Raw genomic sequence first — 26,686 nt, forward strand, 5'->3', positions numbered from 1 at the left:
TGACAGGGCTTGGTCTAGTGTGGGTGTGGATTTGGTGGAAGCACCTGGTGACACGGGGAGACGCTGGTTCAAACGGTGATAGCCTGTGACACAGTCGGGAAGGGGTGCCGGCACGGTCTCATTTCGGTGGTGGCTTAGTAAAGTGAGAGCGGTGGTGTTGAGTTGTGCAAATTATGGGGGCGTAGTCAAGTGACAGTGAAGGCATGCTCAATTGAGGGCAGGGGCATGGTCGTGCGGGGGAGGAGGCGTGGTCCAGTTACAGTGGTGGTGGGGTCGAGCGGGTGGCGGGCGCGGGGTCGAGCGGACGGGAGGTGGGGGGTCGAGTGGCGGCGGGAGGGGGGGTGAGTGGACGGTGGGCATGGGGGTCGAGCGGGCGGCGAGCGTGGGGGTCATCGGGCACAGAGGTCGAGCGGGTGGCGGGCGCGAGGGTCGAGCGGGCGGTGGGCATGGGGGTCAAGTGGGTGGCGGGCGCAGGGGTCAAGTGGGCGGTAGGTGCGGGGGTCGAGCGGGCGGTGGCGCTGGGTTGAGGTCGGTGAAGATGAGTGCAGGGGTCGAATAGTAGCGGGGTGGATGTTCAGCTTTTATTGATATTACTACTTCAAAAATTGGCAAAGGAATGGCAAGTGCAATATTGCATTATGAAATGTAAGGTACTGGAGATGGGTAGGAATAATTGAAACACGGATTCCATAATGCATGAGGCAGTCTTGGAGAATGTCATGCAGGAGAAGGGATCTGTGGATGGTAATATATACAGGGAGTAAAAAGACAGCACAGTGCCAGGCAGCTGTAGGGAAAGCTAACAGGATTTTTTAAGTTCTCGCCGTGGGATGAATTATTAATTAAAAGAGGTCAGGTCAGGTCAGGTAGTGTGAACAATTTACAGGAATTTAGTGAGGCCTCATATAAAATGGTGGTGTACGGATTTGGTAACCACATATGAGGAAGGACATGTGGTTGCGTATCATGCGACTACATCAATTCTGTGGCGAGCTAGACTGAAGGACACAAGACTTTTTACATTAGAAAGGAGATTATAATGAGGGGATCTGATATGGATGTATAAAATGATGAAGGGTATGCACAGAAATAAAGGCAGAGGAGCTTTTCTGCACAACAGACAGTGACAGGACCAGGGGCCACAGCCTGATTGCAAATAATAGTAAGGATGGTAGTGAGGCAAAGGTCTCTCACCAGGAGAGAATTTGATCTATGAAATGGTTTCCCTGGTAAGGTAGCAACAGCAGAAACAGTAGATAGGTTTCAACTCGAATTAGACAGACACCTCCAGGTATTGGGATTCGAGGGGTATGTGGATATTGGCACGAGTGGTTGGTTGCTTCGGTATGGATGGCTGTTACTTATAATGTTGTAATTCCGATGTTTGTGTGGAGGGTCTCGTCAAAAAGTGTGTTGTGTGTATGTAGGATTGGGGGCAAGGGTGAGAATAAAAGCCTTGGCGATGTCTCCGTGCTTGCCACATTTGGTCTTTTCTACCCCTTGCAGTTTAACTAAGTGAACTGCTAAGTTGAAGTGAGGTGGCATTGACAGAGCATACACATGATGTACCAAATTGTCTCCAGCATCAAATTTCCTTGTGCATTGCTTTTCATTCTTCCTCCGCACTCCTCCTCCAACCCTACCATTTTCCTTCTCACTCCGTCATACCCAACCTTGCCCTTGGGATGTCCTCCCCCGACAGGGGATCTTTGCTTTCACTGATGTGGGTAAGGCACTGTGTTTGGCTTGTAACATACCCACAGCTTATTGACGTGGGCTATCGTGCAGACATCTACACGGCAGAAAGGCCAGCGGTGAGTTATGAGGAGACGGTGTGATCCGTCGCTGGTCTCTCGATTTCAATCCTTTTAAGGATGCGATGAGAATGGACTTTCCCAAACTCGTCTTGTCTTCATTTCAAACACCAACCCATCCTCAAATTTAAACCCCGCACAATGACAGCTCTGAAAGTTTCTGCAAAATCAGAGTACCTCCCGACCAATATTCATATATCTCTACCTTTACAGGTACCGATGGCACTGATGATGGCTAAAATGGTCAAAATGTCGTCAGCCAAACCGGCATTCAACTTCCGTCTTATTCGCGGAATTCTTCGTCAGCAGGCATTCTGAGGTCCTCTGGCAAAATGGAAGACATTAGTCATGACCTTCAAGAAGTTAAACCAAGACAGACTTGAGCATGAGAGTTTAAATGTAACCCAAGGCAGAATAGCGAAGGACTTCGATTCGAAGCTCCTTGAAACTACTACTCAGGAAAATGTCACGAGTGGAACCAGAAGAATTCACTTACTGCATTAATGTCTCTCTCTGCCAGAATGACAAATCACACTCTGATCGACAATTGACGTCCCCTGGTGGAACCTGTGCATGGGAACAAAATTACTACCAATGGAATTGCACTACCAACCAAAAACATTTCACCATACTCACCTTCTTACACCTCCTCCATCCCGTTCCCCTCTCTGTGGTTTCACCCACAACCCATTAAAGCCTGATGTTCAATATAATTTGCAAAGTAAGTGAATAGTTCTTTGGTTAAATATTTAAAGTTCAACAAAAAATATCAAGCTTGTAGATAAGCTTAGAAAACCTGTTAGCTCACCGAGGAACCTGGCAAGGTCTGTCTGTATAGAAAAACAACAATGAAAACCCATCACACGACGACGGTGATAGTAAGAGCAAAATGATCGTTTCCTTTTTCTTTCAGGCACCACCGAAACAGCCTGATGAATCGAAACCGAAAAGTGATGACAAAGCACCCGACGGGAAAGAACCCCCAGATGCACCCTCTCCAGAGGAACCAAAGCCCCCTGAATTGGAGATGGTAAGAGCTGAAGAAACAGATGTGGAGAATAAAGTGTGTGTGTGTGTGTGTGTGTGTGTGTGTGTGTGTGTGTGTGTGTGTGTGTGTGTGTGTGTGTGTGTGTGTGTGTGTGTGTGTGTGTGTGTGTGTGTGTGTGTGTGTGTGTGTGTGTGTGTGTGTATATGTAGTATTGTTGCGGGGCCGGACGTCGGCCGCGAGCACGACCGCGAGATGGAGCTGCAGAGTCGGCTCGACCAATCGCCTGGAATTCAGATCGTACTTCTTCGGAAAACTCCGGAAAGTACGGGTCCCTTATTGGACCGTGAAGGGTCAATATTTCCACCACGTGGTGCAGGGTTATTCGCCAATTTTCAAAATACCTCGAGACCACGTGGCGATCTACCGAGTCTTCACACGCTCGACGGCACCCGTACGGAACGAGCTGCTTGGCGAGCTCGTTCCGTGTGCGACCCGAGCGGTTTGATCGCAGAGTTCCGTTACAACGGCCACGGTAGTGGCCTGCTAATTCCCCAGCATGCGACATGCTGAGTCAATGAAAGAATGGACGCGGCCGAGCTGATACATTGAACAAATGGGGGTTTATTTATAATGCAATAGGTGGGGAATGAGGGAAGCACGTAAGGGCAGAGCTAAACCGAATATCAAGAATTGCAATTTTACACAGCACAAGCACTTCACTACTATTCACAACTTAAAGACGGGGCCCCAGACACACACACGCACACACAAATACCCCAAAATGACCGGACCAAATGGTCTTTATTGAGACCTATCTTGGACCTGTCCACCTCGTGCAGTCTTCAAGCTGATCGGTCTGGCGAGAGGGGAGCCGAACCCAGACACCGGCGGGCGACCCTTGCGGTTCTGGTGGGGGATGGTGTCTCTCCATATCTTCTGCGGAGGAAGGTCTCTTTTGTCGAGGAAGGTCTCTTATCCAGGCAGGTCGCTTATCCAAGAAGGTCTCCCGTCGTCTCTCGATCGCGAGGATTCTCTGGTGTCTCTCAAGCTCAAGCTCTTTTCTTCCAGCCTCTTTCCTCTCCTCCGCTCTCCCTTTTATTCCCCCCACTCGGGCTGTGGAGAATCCCAGGGCAGAGGTTGTTCTCATTCTCTGCAGCACTGATGTAACGGTCGTTTTGTTGCTGTCGTTGCGGAAGATGAGGTTTTCCAATAAAAGGAAATCATAACTATAAAGATAAATCACAGTGCATGAATGTTTATTTACCCGTTAGACAAGGGAAAGGAAGCTATCTATAAAACACATACTTACCGATATAACTAATCTATCGGACCTGAATGTTGTGTGCGATAGGTTTCCAAATTCGTAACAGTATGTGTATGTGGTAAATGAATGTGGTACATGTACGAGGTCAATCAAAAAAAGTAACGGGACTGACTTCACACAAATTTTATTCCACAAAATATATTGAAATCACAGCTTGTCCCCTTCAAAATAGTTTCCCTCCAGTCTCACACACTTGTCCATCCTCTTCTTCCACACTTCAATGGACCCCCGGAAGACTTCTTCTTGAATCTTCCAGAGCTCCGTCGTCAAGGACCTTTCGATGGCCTCCACATCAAGAAATCAGTTCCCCTTGATCACCCCCTTGAGCTTGGGGAATAGGAAAAAAAATCACAAGGGGCCAAGTCTGGCGAATACAGGGGTTGCTCCAGAGTTGTCACGTTCCTCTCCGCCAAAAACTGTCGGTGCTCAGGGTACTGTGAGCAGGGGCGTTGTCATGGTGGAGCACCAAGGCGTTTTTCTCCCACAGATCCCTCCTCTTGTCCCAGACTGATCTAATGAGGCGCCGGAGGATCTCCTTGTACACGTATTGATTCACTGTTTGACCCTGTGGTAGAAACTCGAAGTGGACAATGCCCTCGATGTCAAAAAACGTGATGAGCATCACCTTGACCTTAGACTTCGACATCCTTGCTTTCTTTGGTCTTGGTGATGCCGGACTTTTCCACTGACAACTCTGCCATTTGGTCTCGGGATTGTATTTGAATATCCACGATTCATCAATAGTAATTACTCTCCCGAGCAGGTCTGGATCGTCCTCGAGGTGCTCAATAATGTCTTGACAGACAGACACTTTGCTGTTTCTGGTCCTCGGACAACAGCTTGGGGACCATCTTTGCGCACTTCGAGATTTTCAGTGATGATAATCCAGACAGTGTCCTTGTTGATGCAAAGTACCTCAGCAATCACCCGCACCGTGAGTCGATGATCTGTGCGCACCATCTGCTTCACACGCCCGATGTTGTCCGCCGTTCTACTCGTTTAAGGTCTTCCAGACCGTGGATTGTCTTCAACCTCCTCCCGTCCCTCTTTTAACCTCTTGTCATTCAAATGCACGTGTATATGACATCGTTTCTTCCCCGTAGACTCGCTACATCATTGCAAAGGATTCAGAAGGTGTTTTGCCAAGCTTGGCAAGAAACTTCAGATTGGCTCTGCTCACGACTCATAGCGCGACAACTCAGATGAGACAACATGTAAAGCAAGACCTGTAAAAAAAAAAAAAAAAATCACACAATGAGCGCAGTCAACCATCACGAATCATATATATTGCTGGAATGTTGCAAAAGACTGATGCAACCCGTTCATTCAAGTTGTGGAAGTGGAGCACCCATCAGCTTCAGTGGAGCACACAGAGAAACCGTCCTGACATTTTTTGTTTGAGGTTTTCTCCTATCTTTCACCGTTCAGGAGATTAGTGCGTGCAGAGCCTGAGGGGGTTGGTGAGGGGGAAACACACCCCCCCCACCCCAATCCGACTTGAAAGCAAGCTACTTAAACTGTGCAATGTCGACAATACCAAGTACTGAAATCAATGGTTTGGAATAGTCAATCACCAAGCGTAATGCAGAAATAGAGCAACAATGTTCTCTTTATAAGGTATTAGATAGATTAGATTAGATAGATAGATCGATGTATGTGTTTGTATGTATGTATATGTTCAGTATACATGTATGTATGTATGTATGTATGTATATGTGTATGTATGCATCTATGTGTATGAGGTATATGTATGTAGTGTATGTGTATGTGTGTATATGCAGTGCTCCCTCGCTATATCGCAGTTAACTTTTCGCGGCTTCACTACATCGCGGGTTTTTTCTAAGGCTTCTAAGTCTTCTGAACCTGAATCCAAGTGCTCAAGGAAGACTCTAACCATCGTCGAAAAGATGAAACTTCGAGATGCTGAAGGAAGGGAGAATGTACGCGGCTGTAGGGCGCTACTTTGGCCTCAATGAATCTACGGTGCGTTATATTAAGAAGGACGAAAAGAATATAAGATTGACGGCAGCTGTTTATTGAAATAAAACTGCCAAGAGGGTTGTAACGTCGCGTAATAAGGTTGATGGTTAGGATGGAATCTGCATTGTCTCTCTGGATTAGTGATTGCAGAAAAAATATCGCGCTGGATCGCAACACAATCCGCACAAAGGCGAAGTCTCTGTATGATACGTACACTCAACTTGCTCAAGATCGCGGTGCTGGCGAACACGTGGAAGATGAGATGGACATGAAAAAAGATGAAAAAAATGTGTTTAAATATATTTCAACAATTAAATACATATGTGGTTTCTACTTCGCGGATTTTCACCTATCGCGGGTGGGTTTGGAACACATTAACCGCGATAGGTGAGGGAGCACTGTGTGTGTATATGTGTATATATATATATATATATATATATATATATATATATATATATATATATATATATATATATATATATATATATATATATATATATATATATTGTTGTACATTTCCGCCGGTTCGACGGCACGCACGACCGCTTAAGGCCCAACTGGTCGCAAGTCCGCCGAAAGCCGGAATCCAGTCGTAGCTTTCCGGACAACCCAGGAAACCTGCTACGGATGCCTTAACGCACCATAAACTGTCAATATCCTGTCCGCGTGGTACAGGGTTAATCGCCGAATCTCGATATACCTAATTATCCATGCAGACAGAAATACAGAGAATTTATACCAAGACGGAACTCGTTCGGAAACGAGCCGCTAAGCGTGCTCGCCCCATGTGCGTTGCCGAGCGGTTTTATATCGCCAAGTTCCGACGGACCAAATGACCACTTTTATTGGCATTAATAGCCAGCTAATTTCCCGAACGCCGTGGCAGTGAATGGGAGGAAAATGACGCAATGAGCAGATCGACATTCAACTAATGGGGGGGGGGTATTTATTTCAAATAGGCAATCAATGGGGGATGGGGGACAAGACACGAGCAAAAGCCTACAGCCGATGTCTATCCAATAATGTACAGTCATGCACTTAACCATTTCTACTTATAAAGACAAGGCGCCACAGGCTTTCATACAAAACCCAGGAAAAGAATAGCCATCACGTGAGCCTTTATTGGAACTCGGAGCCTGGTTGACCGAGGGGCTCCAAGAGGCCGGGCAGGTTACCTGGCGCCCCTTGTGACGGCTCGAGGGTCTTCGGGTCGGTGACCCCTGGTGTCTGTTCCGTCTGGTGCGTCGCAAACGCGCCAGTTGCTTGAGCAGCTTGATGAGCAGCTTGAGCGGCTGCTTGGTCTGCCTCAGTGTCCCGGCTTCGGCGCGGCCCATTTCTGGCGAGCCTGGCCGGCGACGCTTCAGAGGAGCGAACGGGTCTCTTGCTCTTTCAGAGTTGATGCTCCTTTAGGACCCGTTCACTGCCTCAGCGATGCCTGCCAACTGCCGTCAGCACGGACCACCGAACTCGCCGTTGGCACCTTGCCCGGAGACGCCAGCTCCCACAGACTGCCCGAATCCAGCGAGCGACGAATATCTGGCTACCTCTCCCGAGGCGACAAAGATCTGCTCCGAGTTCACCTCTCCAGCTTCCACCGGTGAACAACAACCACTGCGTCTCGACTCTGCCCTTTTTTTATCAGGCTGGCGCCCGCCCTTCGAACCTTCACCCGAGGCTGGCTCAGCCCACTTTCACCTCCGACCTCTCACCCCGAGTAAGCCTCGCTGGGAACCCCGCGCTTGACGTCACCGAGTGCTGTAGGGGAAGTCGCTCTGTGATCCGTTTATGCAAATCGGCTTGCGTCGCGGCAGTTCACCGCGGCGCATAATGGCGGCTTGTGCAATGGTGGCGTTACTGTTGTTCGGTGATGGCGTTTTGGTAGGAGATGATGGCGTTGTGATGTTTGTTGGAGATGATGGCATTGTGATGTTTGTTGGAGATGATGGCATTTTTGTAGATGATGGCGTTGCGATGTTTGTAGGAGATGATGACGTTGCAATGTTTGTAGGAGATGTGTTGTTTTAAAATAAAAGATAGAGAAAAAAATGGCAACCTCAAAGATTCACAGCCCAGTACACGAACAATTCCCGTCATACATCGGTGGGGGATCCTAACCTGAAACACATACTTATCAAAATAACTGATCTCTGGGGAACCTGAATGGTGGCTTTGTGAATTTCCACAACCGCAACAATATATATATATATATATATATATATATATATATATATATATATATATATATATATATATGTCGATTTATGTATGTGTGTAGACATATATATATATATATATATATATATATATATATATATATATATATATATTTATATATATATATATATATATATATATATATATATATATAACGGGTGTCCCTAAAAAATGACATCATTTGAAACATGAATATCTAAGTAACTACATGTCCTACATGTCCCAGGCAAACAAAAGTAAATAGGCTTCATGTTGAACAATAAAAGATTTATTTCTCAAAATTCGGAGATTCAGAGGGATGTAGATTTTATAACCATTTTCTCAAAACTTGACAAATGTTCAATATGCGCACCGCCTGTGACACGACACACACTGGTGGTCCAGCTCCTGCCAAACACGCTGTAGCATGTCTTGCATAACATTCTCCAGCGTCTCGGTGATTCTCTGCTTAAGTTCCTCTAGGCTTGTAGGAAGAGGGGGGGTATAGACCAGTCCTTTCACATAGCCCCATAGAAAAAAAAATCACAAGGTGTCAAGTCAGGTGAACGTGGTGGCCATTTCAACAGCACATTGTCATCATCACTGGCACGCCCAATCCATCTTCCTGGTTGATTCTCATTGAGATAAGTCCACACAGTCAGCTTCCAGTGAGGTGGAGCCCAATCCTGTTGAAAAATGAAGTGTTCATGCTCATTAGCAATGAGCTCATCAAATAACCAGTTCTGAAGCATTTGCAGATAAACATGGCCGGTCACATTTCCCTCAAAGAAAAACGGTCCATAAAGAGGATTCTTGGAGATTGCGCAGAACACATTCACTTCCGGCGAGTCCCTCGTGCTCAACTGTGGCATGGGGATTTTCTTTCCCCCAAATGCGAACATTATGCTTGTTGACTTTGCCACTCGTATGAAATGTGGCTTCATCACTGAAAACAAGACGCTTTTCGAACTCCTCATCTTCAAGTTTCTCTTGCATAGCGACACAGAATTGCTTGCGCCTTTCCCTGCCATCCGTGTTTAAGGCTTGAACGAGCTGTAGCTTATAGGGCGTCATTCGCAAGCGTTTCCTTACTACACGCCAAAGTGTCGTACGAGGAATCTGGGTTTCCATAGATGCTCTTCTTACAGACTTTCTGGGGCTTGGCACATATGTTTCCCGAACCTGATTGACGATATCTTCCGGTACTGGTGGTCGTCCAGATCCCTTTGCCCTGCACAGACAGCCTTCCTCTTTGAATTTTTTGTGCCATGTCCAAATCTGTTTTCCAGTTGGTGCATTTTTATTGAATTTTCTCGAAAATGCACGCTGCACACTCTTGTTTGACTGTGTTCGAGCATATTCCAACACACAAAATGCCTTTTCATTTCTAGTGAACGTCATTCTTTACCCTGAAAAAAAAAGTAAAAAATTAAACATTCAACTTAGTTAGTTTTTACACATTTTGTTAAAATTTGATGTCATTTGAGCGAGAATTAGCTGTTATTAGACTACGAAATGATGTCATTTTTAGGGACACCCTGTATATATCACACACACACACACACACACACACACACACACACACACACACACACACACACACACACACACACACACACACACACACACACACACACACACACACACACACACACACACACCTTTTGAAATTTCATTCCAATTTACAACTTGATAAATAATGAAAGAATGCCAACATATAAAGTTGAAACTAGTAGAGAGGTTGAAACAAGGATAGACAAAACTGAAGCATGCCATAATATGCACACTAACCTTGTCTCCCCCCCCCCCCACCTTTTCTGACCGCCAATCTTACTTTTTTATTGCCCTTTCTTCTTTCAACCTTCCTTGCCCTCGATTCCCAGCCCTCACCTGGCCTTTTTGTTTCTTCCGGTTTCACTCCTCCGCCAGTGATGCCCTTTTTGACAGGGGAGAGCGAAACGGAGAGCGATGAACTTTCGCGCTTCATTGGCATCATCTTTGATGGCCAGTTGAAGAAGCTCACATCTGAAATTCCGTTGAGCAAAGACTCCGTACCTGAGATTTGCTCTCGTCTGCTCTCCAGAGCTGGCATTACAGGATAAAAAAAACAACAAAAACAAAAATCTTTACAAATGCTTCTTAAACTGCTTGTAGTTTACAAACTTTGCATGTCAACATATTTGGAGTACATACGTGTTTTCTTCCCTGTTATAGAGTAGCCTATTTTCATTTTATCAAATATAATTATCGAGTGCTTAAATCATGCAATTATACATGCAGCATGATGAAACAAAATACTTCATAAATAGCTTATTTCATTAATAGGACTAACAAGTTGTCCGTGTCCTCACGGGATTCTAAACGGGTTGGGATGGAGAAGGCAAAAATGCAAATGGTGTCCTTTGTCATCAAACCGGCAAGCTGGGAGCAACAATTCCCATTTATCGCCACACCTGATGCAATTTTAATGCTCTAATGGCACGAGGTGTTCCATTTGAAACTGTTTATATATGTAGCTTTTTGATGCCTTGGATCCGTAATAAAGATTTGTATTGGTGTCAAAGCAAGTGACCAATTGGAAATTAATACTGTTGTAGGATTTCTGAAATGAAAAACATTCTGCACCATTGTACATTTCATTGTTTACTCTCAACAGATTCCATTCTGTTCTGTGAGACAGACAGCCCATTAAAGTGAGGAGGTAGGTGCAGAATAGATAAAGGAACTTGAAGACAGGAGGCCATTTGGTCCATCATACCTGCACAAGATCAACACAACAGGAATTACATTAATCAGTTTACCAGTTTCTGCGAAGATGTTGACATTGTTATGATGATGTTGGGGTCGATGTAAGGATTTAATAGGGAAGTTAAGGCCCGGTCACACCTTGACGTTTTAGCCAGCGATGGCAACGTATTAAAATGTATGTAAAACGCTGGCTTATGTTGAACTTTTGATGTTTTTTTTTTAAAGATTCGGACGTATTCATAGCGACTTGGTCTTATGTATAACGCATTGGTAACGGACACAGAACGTTTCGTTGTGTTATCGATAACTTATACCAACGAATGCTGAACCTGTTGTCGGCCTACACAACCGATGCCCAACGATGGTCTAACTTAGGCATAGCGCGTTGCACGCATCGCCGACGATGTCGTGACGTTGCCTATTAAAAGGCTGACGCACAACGATTCGAATCATAACTGCCGTAGAAATGGAAGTGACAACATCGCGGTCACACCTTGGCGATCTTTCCAGCGTATGCCGACCTAAGAAAAATGTGTCTAAAACGTTGGGGGCACGTCAAATACGGTATGAGTAAGTTTGGTATACGTGAATACAACGCTAAAGTACGCTATCATATGTCGTAGTAAGTTGAGTACGTCAAGAAATTTTAAACATGTTCAAAATTTTTTGACGTACTCGGCGTATGACACACGTTCCGCATGCGATGGGGATAAGTTTTACACACGATATGTGGATGCTTACACACGTCCACAAAGGCTACTTATAAGCTACTCATAAGTCGAAACACGTCGCGGTAATGTCTTTTTTATGCGAAACTTATTTCTAACTTATGTTTGACGTGCTTTGAACCAATTCTTTACGTAGTCCCAACACACATCGACGTATGTAGACGTATTCCAATGACGTCTTCCGGTCGACAAAAAAAAATAAATGAACGTGTTTCTAGCTTACAACTGCCATATAAAGACGCGTTCCCAGCGGTTTTGGGAATTGGTATATAAAAGGGGAACCCAACAGTGTTTTCGAGTCCTTTTTGAGTCGATGTCCATGTCAGCAGTAACAGTATCAGTATCAGTATTAGTATTAGTAGTAGTTTGTTCATGTTGGCAGTAGTAGGTGAGTGTGAGGGGGAGGGTGTGGGTTATGATGGATCGTCCTTGCGTCCGCGTGTCCACGGGTAGGAGACATCTTTTCACCATTGTTCGAAGTTCTTCGTGGCTAATTTTTTATGGGGCTTTTTCAACAATGAGCTATGGCTTGTTTTTACGATTTAGGTCTATTCATAACGGGTTGGACAAATGCACAATGAACTAATAATGTGCATAGAGCGCTTCGATAACTTATAGATACGGTATACCAACGAATAATTATCATGTAGCCGGCGTTCACAAACTATGCCCAACGATAGCCTAACTTATCCATATCGTGCGGCAGTTTATCTTTGCCGGTGACGTGGGGTTTGCTATTCATAGGCTGCCAATCAACGATTTAAATGGCTGCATCTCCACTATTGAAAGTATCTATCCCGCAATGAAGCTGAGTCTTTGGGCCTCTCACTCAATCACCGCAGGTTGGTCGGTGGTCTTTCTGTCTTCTACCGACTCCTCTCCAGCCTTGCCCCCCCTGCTCTCTCTGCGATTTGTCCCCACCACATTTCCACAGGGCGCTCAAGGTCCGCCAACAACCCCCTTCTGGTAAAACTACCAAAATCACGAATCACTGCTCATCTTCACTCTTTCATTCCTCTTTTTTTCCCGCCTTTGGAATAAACTTCCTCACTCTATTCTTTCCCATTCTTCACTCCAGGCTTTCAAAACAGCTGTTCACCACCACCTCTTATCTTCCCCCATCCAAATCCTCGATCTTTTCTACCCCCGATAATCCACCCAAGCCCACTTCCTTCATTTCTCCTGCTTTCCTTCCTGAAAGTCCCTGAAATGTCCATCTTCTCTTTGCCATGTTCCCCGTCCCATCCCCATCCCTCTCCCTTCCACAGTTCACCTAATGTGTCTGTTCCCCACTGTTTTGTCCCTTCCACTCCCGCCCCTCTTGTCTCATGCCTCCTTGCTGTGAGTTGTGTGTTAGCTCTCATACGAGCCTCGACCAAGGTATACAAAAAAAAAAAAAAAAAAAAAAAAAAAGTAGACGCTTGCGCTCAACAATTGGATTTTTTTTACACTCAACGACTTTTAAACGGTACCACTCAGCTATTTTCATTGTTTACAATGAACGATTTAAATCGCTGTCACTCGCCTTTGTTTTTTGACGCTGGGGTTTGGAAATTTGAAGCGTTTCTTCTGAACGTGTTAAAACGCTCAAACTCGACTATTTTAAATAGACGCTGCCGATGGAAAATTGGAAGCATAGCCAAGCTAGACATCGAAGTGTGAACATCCTCGTCATGCCGAAGAAAAGTTTGAAGAATGCTGCAAATAAGTGTCCTGGCCGTGGCCATGGACGCTGACGCAAGGACAATCCATTATACCGACGTCTTTCAGCCTATGAGTAACTTAAAAGTAACGTCTGTCGATGTGTGGCAACGATCGCGTAACGTGCCAACAACACGTTAATCATAGGTTAGAAATAAGTTTCGGGTACGCTAAACATTACCTCGGCGTGTCTCAACTTATGATTAACTTACAAGTAGCATGTGTTGACCTCTCTCAACGATCGCAGACCGTGCATACAACTTGTGGCCAGCGTAGCGGAACGTGTGAGTCATACGCCGGCATACGTCGTGAAATTTCAAGCATGACAAAATTTGAGGACAACCAAAAAGTACAACGTTTAAAGCAAACGTACAACGACGTATGGCAGTGTTTTTCAGCGTGCTCTCAATGTTATCAAAACTTACCCATAACGTATTCAACGTGTGCCAGCGTTTTAGAAAAAAAAATCAAAAATCGGCATACGTTGGCTAAAACGTCAAGGTGTGACCAGGCCTTTAGCTTTGTACAGTGGAGCATGGTCCGTGGGCGAGTAGAAGCATCTCGATGGAATCAAGTTTGGGAATCTGTGAGCTTAAGTGTTACCACATGAGGGGTGGTACGGTGTTAATTAGCCTTGGGGATAAAAATAAGTCCCCCAGTATGTGATTGCCCTGTGATTTTCCCTATGTTTTTTAGATATCAAACAAGGCCATAAAGCTGGAAACAGGTCCCTGAAACGACAACAAACAGAAGCCCCGCCTTCCCGGTTTTGGAGGCGAGCAGACCATGCCCGGGGGCAGACAGATAAAGTGATAAAAGAGGAAGGTTGGCTGGCGCAGAGCGAGGAGGTTCCTACTGGATGGGACGAGAGAAGGGAGTGATCGAAGGCGCAGGAGAGGCAGGCACATTTTGCACATGTGCGGAGTGTGGAAGGCTCCCATCTAGTTCAGCAGAACACGCACACTAGGTTGGTGTGAGCACCGCACGAGGCAGGTGGCACCTTTTAAGAAAGAGAAAGGCAGGGACAGTTGGAGTCTTCGTGTGGAAAGCTGTGAGAGAAGCGCCGCTGTGCAGGCGTGTTCTACGACAAGTGACGGCACCATTTTGCCTGCATGTTCATACACTGGTGGAAGCGTTCCCCATTCCAAGTTCAACGAGGACCAGCCCTGGGCCAGGCTGAGTAAGAGTACACTTTTTAAAAAAAAAGGGGGGTTGGGAGTCTTCCTTTTTTGTTCTTCCAAAAAAAGGACAGAACGGAAGGAGCCAGACGCACTTTGGCACTGTGTACTGCCATACTCCCAGGGCCTTTCAAAAAGGATTGGCAGGAGAGCACGTGGCTCATGGATTGATGTAGCTGACAAGCCTCGACACACCATCTGGAATGTCATCTCAAAACTAAGGGACCCAATACCAACTGGTGATAAATTTGGAGTAGTTTACCATTCATCATGCAAAGACTGTGACCAATTATACATTGGTGAAACTGGAAGGAATTTAAAACAATGACTAGATGAACATGATTGAGCAATTTGCTTTTGAAGCATCTTTGAAGTACACATGTAGTTTTTTTTTACCGCGTATGAGTACCTGTGTACCAGTTATGTGAACCCCTGATTATGAAGTCCCCTCTCCTTAAGCCACTGATCCTCAATACTTAGTCGAGCTAGGCCATAAAGCAGCTATGTCCTTCCTCAGACATGGTGAGAAATTGCACACAATATTCTAGATGAGACGTGACTAAATTATTATACAGTTTTAACACTTCCTCTTTCGATTTACAATTTATCCCCCTATGAATACAGACTAAAACTCTGTTAGCTTTAGCTGGAACTACCCAGCATTGTCCTGTCGACCAACCACCCTCCCTGCATCCATTGCTGCCTCCCACCTCCCACAATTCTTTCCCCGTCCTCACTTGCTCCAAGACTGCCCCTTATCGATCTAAATATTACTAAAACTCTCATCTTGTATGTATGTATGTATGTATGTATGTATGTATGTATGTATGTATATATGTTCCAGAAATACAGCCAAAATAGTACACGATAGCACAAAAAATTTCAGACCACATTACTCACCATTTGCCTGCGGTGTGCAGTATCAAGTTTCGTTCAAATCGGGCAACAAAAAAAAATTATTAAAAAAATCAATTCCCGATTCAGTCAAGTACTCTTTGGGATGATTTGCTCAAAGCAAACAACCTCAGTGGTCTAGTTTGCTGGAGCTGTCTTTTTTTTAATGATTTTTTTTATCAACCGCTGTCACAACGGGAACCCAACGGGTTCACAGGTCGTCTAGGATATTACTAAAACTCTCATCTTGTATTTATGCATGTTCCCGAAATACAGCCAAAACGGTACACGATAGTGCAAAAAATTTCAGGCCACCTTACTCACTATTCTCCTGCGGTGTGCAATATTAAGTTTAGTTCAAATCGGGCAACGAAAAAATTATTTTAAAAATCAATCACCGATTCAGTCAAGTACTCTTCGGGAGAATTTGATCAATGCAAACAACCTCAGCAGTATAGTTCGCTGGAGCTATCTTTTTGTTGTGTTTTTTGAAATGTTTTTTTTTTTTTTAATCAACCGGTCAACGAGAACCCAACGGGTTCACAGGTCGTCTAGTATTATATATAATCCCTATTTTCATTACTTGTACCCATCTCCCAGCACCTCAAATTTCATTATCTCCCAATCTATGAAAATATTGTTGCGGTCACCCAGTCCCAGTTGCCGAGTCCGAATCTGGCGAGTCTTTATACAAACGAAATGGTCCATCATTTTGGGGTCTTCCCCACTGGATCACGCGCCAATGTCGTGTTAACATACAGATTGAAAGTGCGAATCATCCCAGCATTACGCTGATGAGGCATCACATGTCATATGCAAATATGGCTGAGCGAGCCTGATGTGCAACGTGATTGAGGTGTGGTGTTGACTCACGGGGGCCAATTATCCCTCAACAGGTCTTCCCCCTGAGATCAAGAGAATTCACCCTGAGACCAAGAGCATTTAACAAGCAAATCGTGGCACATGGAGGAGGAAACAAAAGGAAGTAATCAATAACAATCAATTACTTAAAACCCTTCACCCATGACCAGGCGACACACCCAAAAAAACCAACGACAAACGGGAGATGCTTAAATAACCAATGCCTTATGGCCTCACACAAACCACAGTAGAAAGACAAAGTGAGTAATGACAGGACAGAAATAATTGCGGGAAAACCCAGCAGAGCTGGTGGAGAAGGTGTGAGCCATGAGTAGGAGCCGAGCCCATCAGCCACTGGCCAATCGGCTCACCGGTCTGTGTGCTGTGAAGCCTGTAAGGAGGATGAGAGTCATGGCTGGCTGGATTCAGGCATGGCGGCCGCACAGCGCGAGCAATCTGACTCCACACCCCTTCCCATTGGCCGCTTCTAAGCTGGTGGACGGAGCAACCCTCCATGAACCCGAACTACTGAGGAAAGCTACGCCGGTTAGACAGCTTTTGTCTTTGTGAATAAAACCCAAGTGTGTACATGTTCAAGTCTGTAAATAAAAAGGAGTGTGTACATGTACGAGTCTGTGAATAAAAAGGAGTGTGCACATGTTCGATTGTGTGAATAAATCCCGAATGTGAACACGTACGCATGTGTGTGAACATGTACGAGTGTGTATGTGTGAACATGTACGAGTTTTTGAATATTTTATCTTAAGGCATCAGTCATTCCTCTGTTCTTCTGTACCTTTAACAATAATTTATTTTTCATGATTCACGATTAACATCAACTTGTACATTTCACTCTCGACACATTCCAGTACCCCACACGCACTCAACACCATCGTACAAAGAAGCACATGTTCGGTTTAACAGAGTCAAAGTGATCAAACAATCCATCCAAAACAACTCTTGGAGATTGTTCCCCCATTCCCAACGTTGTACCCAATCCCAAGCTGCTCGTCGTTGTCTTGCGTTCCCTTTGAATCACGTTCTTGTGTTCTAAACGTCTTCCAAACACACCATCGATCTGCCAGCTTCATCTGCTTGAGAGAGAGGAGGGACCAACAATTGTTCATCAATGCACAACACTGGGTTAATTGTTTTACCTTCATTTGAAGTTGGAGGACAGCTCGGCATAGCAGCGATGAACCAGCACCAAGACCGGCACTTGGTGGAGCTCATAACTCCCTCCACCAGGTCGAACAGTTTAAGTTTTGTATCTTCCGATAGTCCGGATCCGGATCTTCACCAAGATCGAATCAGTTCGTCCTTGTCACACATCCAACCTGTTCACCAAGTTTCGTCCGAATCCGTTCACGACGTTTTGAGATATCCTGCTCACAGACAGACAGACAGGGGTGAAAACAACCTCCATCCACCTTCGGTGACATAATTAAACATAAAATTTAATTCACAAAATAATATGATGTAATAATATACTGTGTGCTTCCTCAAAATCCTGTGATATGGGGTAATAAGGCCGACTGGTACCGACTTGTGCTCTCCGTCCCCAACACAACACCGCCCTCTATCGCCAGCCATCTCTCTCCACCTTTCTGATATCCCTCTTAACACAATCTTCCCATCTTAACCGCAGACTACCTGTGAAGGCTATCTTCCTCCGTTCTCACCAGGTAACCATCCTATTTCAGTTGCTTATTTACCAACCTTCCCATCAAGCTCATCATCACAACGATCTCCTCATTTCGTCCATCCTCTTCATTCCCACAATCCTCTCGACCAAGTTGGTCTCACCAACTCGCAGCCTCTGTCGCTGCCGTCACTGTCAGTCTCCAGATATACAGTATGGATAAAATGGCGTGACTCACGACCACAGGACTTTCCCTTTGACCTCCTCAATATCTTCCTGTCCACCACCACATCCACTTGCATTACATCTTCCTTCCCCTGTACGTCAATCTCTGATCTACCCTGCCACAATCTACTTCCCTGCCTTGTCTGCTTCCCCTCTAACCTGCTGTTCAATTTCCCTCTCTACTGTCTGACTCGCAATTCCTCCATCTCCAAAGGATCATCCTCAATCTGCTTCTTAAACTCCCCCATCTACTCCTCCAGCGCTTCATGGACATCCTGCTCGCTCAATGGAGCTATCACCAGACGGTCTGCACCACGTAGCTTCCTGAGAATATTTCTTGATCAATTCCATCACAATAATGAACATTAGTATAAGGAGCTGTCCATCACTTGGAATAAGCCTTTCAACCCTGACAAATTTCACACGACCACTCTCTCTGAAAGGACCGAGTCTGACAAATCGTCCCATATGCTTTCTTAACCTTCTTAAAATTGTCACTCAAACCTTTGGACTTCAATATCAGCCATGATCTTTCTTGGTCAAACGATATTTTCAACATGTCCATCAAAAGCCAGCCACCGTCTGGGCTTCCTCCGTCGTGCAAGGTCTTTCCTTGGCCAATCTGAACTTTTGACAATCTACAAGGCCTTCATTCGCAGCTTGGAGTAATGCCCTCCTCTTTGAGCTGGCACCTTTGCCTCACGACTTGCCCTTCATGATGCCCTCGAAAGCAAGGTCCTCAAAATCAGTGGGATCTCCCACGACAAAACACTGTTTCGGCCTGGTACTCTCACGTTGCAGACAAGTTTTCCATGTCTCACATTTGATCTTGGACCCTCTGTCATCCCTTGACTGTCCCTCCCAGGTTTCTGTAAGGTTCACGTCATCTACCAGTACACTTCTTCTTGTTAAACTCCCAAAAATGGAGGCTCACTGCTCATCTCCACTCATTTGTTCCTCTTTTCTCTCGACTGTGGAACCAACGTTCCCTGTGTGATCAGTCCCATTCTTCCCTCCAGGGCTTCATGACAGCTGCTCACCACGACCTTATGTCATCACCTCTTCAACCCCAAATGACCCCATTCCCATGCACTCCCTTGGTCCAGATTATTGTGACCCCTCCCTCTTTTCCTTTGTTCCTTCTGTTTCATCCACACTTGTTCTATGGATGGAGAGTTCACCCATCACAAGGCCAAAAAAAAAAAACTGTGGGAAGGGGAAATCACTGGGAAAAGAGAAACCTATTCACATCTTTCTTAGACTGGGAAAGGTTTACGTTGCTGGGAAACAGGACGCAGGTAGGGAATTCCAGTTTGGAATTGTATGTTGCTGGCAGTACATGGGGGGGGTAAAAAAAACTGGAGGAATATTGTATTGTTTCCCCTTTGCTGTTGTTTCCCTCAGTTTGTTCACCCCCACATGTCTGTCCTCCTCCTCCCGTTTATCTCACTCTCACTAATCTACTGTTAGTGTTTCCTCCTTTCCATGAGCCTTGATAATACATACAAACTAGATGGTGTGGTGGATCTCAAGAACTCAATTGTCCACTCGGGCAAAGTACATCGAAAGAGAATCTTTAATTTCATGCACGTGGAGGGGAGAACACTAATTGCAAGGCATTCAATGATCTCCACTGACAAGAAGCCCAAAGCAATCCCTCTTATTCTCATTTGATGCCCAAAAAAAAATGAGAGGGTGAGACATTTGGCAATTCAACTACGGGATGGGCTGATAATAAGCACAAGGTGAAAGTTACAGCTTTAGCAACCAGGTCAGCCTGTTTCTATGCAGCGAGCAAGACCTTTTTCATAGCAAGATATTCATTTATCAATGTGTAGTTCAAAAGACTGTCATGAAAAGGGAAACTTTACTGACAGCCAATTTGACTCCAGTACAAAAATTGAATTTATAAAGTACCAGCAACAAGTGAATATAATGGAGAATACATGAATATAATTATTTTTCTTCCATATCGGTATTCATTGAATCCTTACCCTGCACGGTCTTGAGAAGGAAGTGGTGAAAGTCCACTCTTCTGTTATTTAAGATTTTGTTTATTTTATTTTATCCAAGATGTTGCCAGACCAGTGACCGATGATGTCACTTTTATCAAACTATATTTCCCATGGGTAGTCTTGATCAATTATTTAAAAGTTTTGCATTGATCGGTTAGCGGTTTCAACAATTGCAGTTTTTTTTTCTTACTGACCAGATCAAGCGTTGCACTTGTCAAATTATGACATCATAACGAAGGCACCAATGACATCATCATTAACACATCTTATTCCCCATGGGGAGTACTTCAGAATAAGCCATGTTTCAATTTTTTTCCATGGAGCGGTTTTGGAGATATAGGTGCAAAGTTTTTCGGTTTTTCCAAGATAGCGCCTGTACCACGTGACGTATGACATCATAATTATCATTGAAAAATTCTCCAGGAGGAGGCACTCCAATGGTAAAAATTGTGTCCACCAACAATTGCAGAGAATTTTCTATTTTTTCATACTGACTGGATGAAACGTTGCACTTCACTTGTCGAATTATGATGTCATAATGAAGGCACCAATTACGTCATTAACACATCTTTTTCCCCATGGGGAGCACTTAACAATAAGCAATGTGTAAATTTTTTCCATGGAGCGGTTTTGGAGATATAGGTGCAAAGTTTTTCGGTTTTTCCAAGATAGCGCCTGTACCACGTGACCTGTCTTAATTATCTATCTATAATTCCAGCAATTGTGTGTGTGTGTGTGTGTGTGTGTGTGTGTGTGTGTGTGTGTGTGTGTGTGTGTGTGTGTGTGTGTGTGTGTGTGTGTGTGTGTGTGTGTGACCGCTGTTTCTCGACAACCACTGGTCCGATCTAATTGAAACTTGACAGGTATATTGCTGGGGACCTGAGGATGTGCTTTTTCAAGGTTTGATATTAATCGGACAAGTGCTTCCCAAGTTATGGCCATTTATTTACCAAACCAATGGCAAGACACGTTGTTGCGTGGGCGTGGCCGATGGGGAAGGGAAGCACAGCCACTTCCCCATTACGGGTTAGAACGTACGGACTTCCGGATAGTGATGACTTCGTTTATTCTAATAATTTCTCGATTTCTTATGCACATTTATAGATAAAAACAATGGCCCAAGTTATGATCATTTTCATATTAGACGGTGTATAAATTTCGGGAACATCAGAGTGCTGGTATGCTCCGAAGCAGGAAGTAAATTTTTTCTCTCTTCTCTTCTCTTTTTCCTTGCTACGACATTGCGAAAAGGTAAAATACGTTGGCGCTAATTGAATAATTGGGTATTAAAAATAAATTGCGAATAATCGTAACTGCGAATAATATAGAACTTCGGGGTCACGCACGTACGGGCACGTGAGAGCGAAGAAACGGCCTGTGTGGTTTATTTCTTTATTATCATTTTTTTTTTTTTTACGGGCCGTACTAGTCATTATAAATTCCTTCAGGTGGCGCACCTATGGTCAAAATTTCATGTTAATTGAACCAACAGTTACAAAGAAAATTATTTTCATTTCATATTGAATCAAGTGTTGTACTTGTTGAATTGTGACGTCAAAATGAAGACAGTGATATCATCATTAACAAATATTATCGCCCATGGGGAGTACTTAACAATGAGTCAGGTGTATTTTTTTCCCTGGAGTGGTTTCGGAGAAATAGAAGTGCAAAGTTTCTCGGTTTTTCTAAGATGGTGTCTGTACACCACGTGGCCCATGACGTCATAATGACAAAAAATTGGACAGATGGCACAGATATTTGGAAAATTGTGCCAATGAGACCAACGGTTGCTGAGAAAATCATTTTTTTTTAATGCAGGCATATACGGACGCACGCACATACATACGGCACACGAACACAATCGATCGCTTCACCCCCCTTTTCACTTCGCAAGTGGAGTAAAAATGTGCACTTTATAAATGCTGCACTCGTGTTGTTGCATGCAGTTCTGTGGCTCTGCCTGGAACACAGGCATCATCCCAACTGACTGGAAGAGGGGCCTGGTTGTCCCTCTCTGGAAAGGGAAGGGTGATCGCCAAGACTGCAACAACGACCAAGGGGTGACACTGCTCTCAGTGCCGGGCAAGGTCTTTGCTCGAATAATTCTTGATAAGGTTCGCCATCTGCTTGAGCACCAGCGTCGAGAGCAGTCAGGCTTTACACCAAAGAGGTCAATGATTGACAGTGTCCTTGCTCTTCGGGTCCTCGCCGAACGCAGACGAGAGTTTCGGCAGGGGCTGCTTATGTTGATCTCTGTAAAGAGTTTGATTCAGTGAATGGGGATGCCTTCGGGAGGATTCTTGGTCTTCGTGGGGTGCCAACAAAACTGATGTCTGAACTCTACTCTGGTACTGAGAGTGTTGTGAGATGTGGTGGTACCATCTCTGACTTATTTCCAGCTGTTACTGGAGTTTGTCAGGGTGTGTGTTTACTGGCCCCCACACTTTTCAGCACTTGTATGAACTGGATTCGAGGGAGGATGTCGGAGAGATCAAGTTGCGGTGCATCGTTTAGGAATGTCAAGATCTCTGACCTTGATTTCGCAGATGATGCAGTCATCTTTGCGGAGACTTTAGATATCCTTTTGGGGGCCCTCGAGGTGCTGAATGAGGAGTCTGAGCCAGTGGGATTACAGGTTTCCTGGGTCAAAACTAAGATCCAGGCTTTCAATGACATCTTGGATGCTGCTGTCCTGTCTGTGTCTGTGGTGAGGATGTTGAGGTCAGGGAGAGATTCACTTTCCTTGGCAGTGATATTCATGTCTCTGCAAGCTGTGAGCCAGAGGTCAACAGACCTCTGGGTTGGGCCTGGGGTCATGGATTCACTGGATCATGGAGTGTGGCGCTGCCAGTATCTGTGCGGAAGGACAAAAGTACGAGTCTTCAGGTCCTTGGTGCTTCCACTCTTGCTGTATGGATGTGAGACTTGGACTCTGACCAGGGATCTGAGACGCAGACTTAATTCCTTTGGTACCAGGTCTCTTCGGACAATCCTTGGCGATTGCTGGTCATACTTTGTGTCCAAAAAGTGGTTGCTGAGACTCAAATGAGATTTGTTACCTGCATAGTCCGTGAGCGTCAGCTGTGGCTGTCTTGACATGTGGCTCATTTTCCTGACGTTGATCCTGCTCACCAGATTCTCTCAGCGAGGGAACCTCGAAAGTGGAGGAGGCCAATGAGCCGACCACGTGTCTCGTGGTTGCAGCAGGTTGATCGGCATCTCAAGATGGGAATGGGCCAGGCATCGCCCTGGGGGATGGCCAGACGGAGGCCCCTGGAGTACCGGCGGAAAGTGGACGCAGCGAAGCGCTGCTCTGGCGTATGCTCCCATACCTGAACGATAACTGTGAGCAGTTACGCCAGAGTCCAAGCTGCCCGTTTTGATCGGACAAATGATCCATGATGTCGTGAGTGATTAATTTCTGATGGACTTCTCATGGAGAAAACATGCTCAAAATTTCACTTCCATTAAATAAGGTTTACTTTCCAGTCCATTATTGTTGCCAGACCCCCTGACCTGGAAAATTTCAACCGATATTGCATACAAACATTGGGAGCATGCGCCACAGTGAGTCACTGCTTCCACTTTCCGCCGGTACACCAGGAGTCTCCGTCTGGCCATCCCCCTCTCTTGTGGATCGGAGATTCCAGGCACCCACCCGAAGCGACCTCAGGTTAACCCGAGGAGACTGCCATGTGGTGGACGACACCTCAGCACTACCCCCAACACACACTACAGTGTGCTTTGCGGAGTGAAGCGTTTTGTGGTGGCCAGAGTACAAACCGATATTCCTCATGGTTAATTGATCATATATATAGTTGCAGTTTTGGAAGTCGAAGATGCCAGGAGGCACATCCTCCACATAAAGGAACCCTGGAGTTTCGATACATTAGTAGTATTTTGTGTAGTTTCATTACCTCTCCCCTCTTATCAGTGGAGAGGGGAAATGCATTGTTTGTGTAAGATTCAAACCCCTTTACTATTCTTTTTTCTCCAAAAACCCCTCTTCTCATCACACCCGTACACACATTAGACGACGAATCTAACGCCAACCTCAACAATATAGCAGAGTTGAAGCAGCCGAACCAATACAAGGACCGCATCAGGGCCTGGATGCCAGGTCGGGAGCGTCGTCAAGCCAGAAGTTTGGCCAATGAGACCAAAATGGCAACAGGCATGTTAAGGTAACCGATTAAGGAGCTTGTGTGCGAAAGACCATGCTCATTCTTTGTGAGTGCTTTTTCTCAATACGTACTCTTTGCGAATTCTTTATGAACTTTCCAAACAGCCCGATCATCCTTTTCTCCATTGGTTACACAGAGAATGTAAACGGTGGCGGGGCATCGATAGCACGGTTCCCCAGATGGGGGGGGGGATTAATTTGCTGGAAGGGAATGCAGGAATTGGATATGATGACCCCACCAAAATTAATCATCTGACGGCATCGGTGGTTGCTTAGTAACCCTCATGCCATCGAGTTCTTTCATCCCCTCTTCCTGTCCAGGCTGGAGTTCCTCAAGGAAGCATTCTGGGCCCTGTTCTTTTTCTGGTTTTCATCAATGATCTCTCAGAGTCTGGAAAATCCTCTTTATCTCTTTGCTGATGACTCCACCCTCTGCCATCCCTCCACTCCATCTGTCATCCCTCAGACCGGCAAGCAGCAGCTTCTTCGCTCACTGCAGATCTGGGTAAAATCACAAACTGGTCCAACACGTGGAACATGTCTTTTAATCCGGACAAATCTCTCACTCTGTCTCTCCGAAAGGACTGTTTGGAACCCCCCACCCCCATCTACTTTCTCAACAATCCTCAAAAAAGTCCTTTCTTTCAAGCTTCTGGGTCCACCTGCCATGATTTTTCCTGTGAAAGCCACATTTCAAACCTGGCCTCCAAAGCCAGTCGCCGACTGACAATCTTCATCATGCAAAGTCCTTCCTCGGCCCACCTGAGCTCCTGACCTCACACAAAGCTTTCGTCCACAGCCTGATGGAGTATTGCTCTCCCCTCTGGGCTGGTTGCTCCTGCCTTTCACCTTTCTCAGCTTCATACTGAGGAAACCAAAGCATTTAGGATCAAAGATATCTCCCGCGATGAGGCCGTCTCTGGGTCTCTCACTCTCTTACCACAGGCAGGTTGGTAGTCTTCCAGTCTTCTTCAGTTCCCCCCCCCCCCCATCTGTCTGTGACTTGTCCCCACCATATTTCCACAGGGCACTCAAGGTCCACCAACAACCCCCTTCTGGTAAAACTACCAAAATCACAAATCACTGCTCACCTTCACCCGTTCATTCCTCTTTCCCCCCCCCCCCACTTTTGAAATAAAATCCCTCACTCTGTTCAATCCCATTGAGCCTGGTGTTGGCGCAGTGGTTAGGGCAGCGGCTTGGGATCCAAAAGGTCCTGAGTTCAAGCCCCGTTGGGCCACTGAATTAATACACCAGGGGGTTGACTCAGCCTGTCGTCCTTTCGAGGTCGGCGAAATGAGTACCAGTGTACTGGGCCGGTGTATACCCCGGTTAAAATTGGTGTACCATATCCCTGTGTCGTAAGAGGCGACCAGGAAGGGCATCCGGCGTAAAACATATGCCAAATCACGATGCGGATCATACGGATGATCCGCTGTGGCGACCCCGAACGGGAGCAGCCGAAAGAAGAAGAAGATTCTGTTCAATCCCATTCTTCACTCCAGGCCTTCAAAATAGCTGTTCACCACCACCTCTTATCGTCCCCCATCCAAATCCCCGATCTTTTCTACCCCAGTTAATCCACCCCAAACCCACCTCCTTCAAATTTCCTGCTTTCCTTCCTGAAAGTCCCTGTAATATGCATCTTGAACTCCCCATCCCTCTCCCTTTCACAGATCTAATGTCTGTTCCCCAATGTTTTGTCCTTCCCACTCCCACCCCTCTTGTCTCATGTGTTGTGTGTTTGCTCTTACGAGCAGAGACAAAAAATTCTATATACATAGATGTCTGTGCACACATGCATATAAAACTCAAACGGCCAATGGGTAGAATGCACACCTCAACCAAGCCGATTAGTTCACATTTTTTATCACATCGATGGGCCAGATCTTGATTCAAACCTGAACTAAAATTTAATCATTTCAGCGGTGAAATATACCCAAGCTCTCCAAATTTCATCTAAATGCATCCACAACTTTTTAAGATGTCCTGTTCACAAAGCAGACGCAACAATGTACCAACACAGCAGGCGTTACAAACCAGTCTCCTTTCATCCAGACATTTATCGTATTCCTCCATTTCCATGAGTCCAATTTGCATTCAGAAACAGAAAAAATTATGGTTAACCATCTTGAAGCCAGTCATCGAAATGCTGAAAATGTTAAAACAATTTGAATGATATTTCATGCTACCAACGGCAGGTTAAAAGTGC

General features: G+C 45.3%; 1 protein-coding gene across 2 annotated transcripts in view; it reads left to right on the forward strand.

The window, feature by feature from the left end:
- Window positions 1-10,867, forward strand: part of LOC147029327 (uncharacterized) — a 46,183-nt gene extending 35,316 nt beyond the window's left edge. The window contains exons 5-6 of one of the 2 annotated variants that reach the window (XM_085872294.1): window positions 2,728-2,844; window positions 10,183-10,867. In XM_085872294.1, the coding sequence (XP_085728420.1) occupies window positions 2,728-2,844; window positions 10,183-10,401 (336 nt within the window). In that variant the 3' untranslated portion in view covers window positions 10,402-10,867. The remainder of the gene's footprint in view (window positions 1-2,727; window positions 2,845-10,182) is intronic. The other variant, XM_085872293.1, reaches the window with a different exon arrangement.
- Window positions 10,868-26,686: the final 15,819 nt, after the last annotated feature.

The sequence above is a fragment of the Eptatretus burgeri genome, chromosome 3 (genome assembly GCF_056783735.1).
Source record: "Eptatretus burgeri isolate ZD-2024b chromosome 3, Ebu_testis_v1, whole genome shotgun sequence".
Taxonomy (NCBI): Eukaryota; Metazoa; Chordata; class Myxini; order Myxiniformes; family Myxinidae; genus Eptatretus; species Eptatretus burgeri.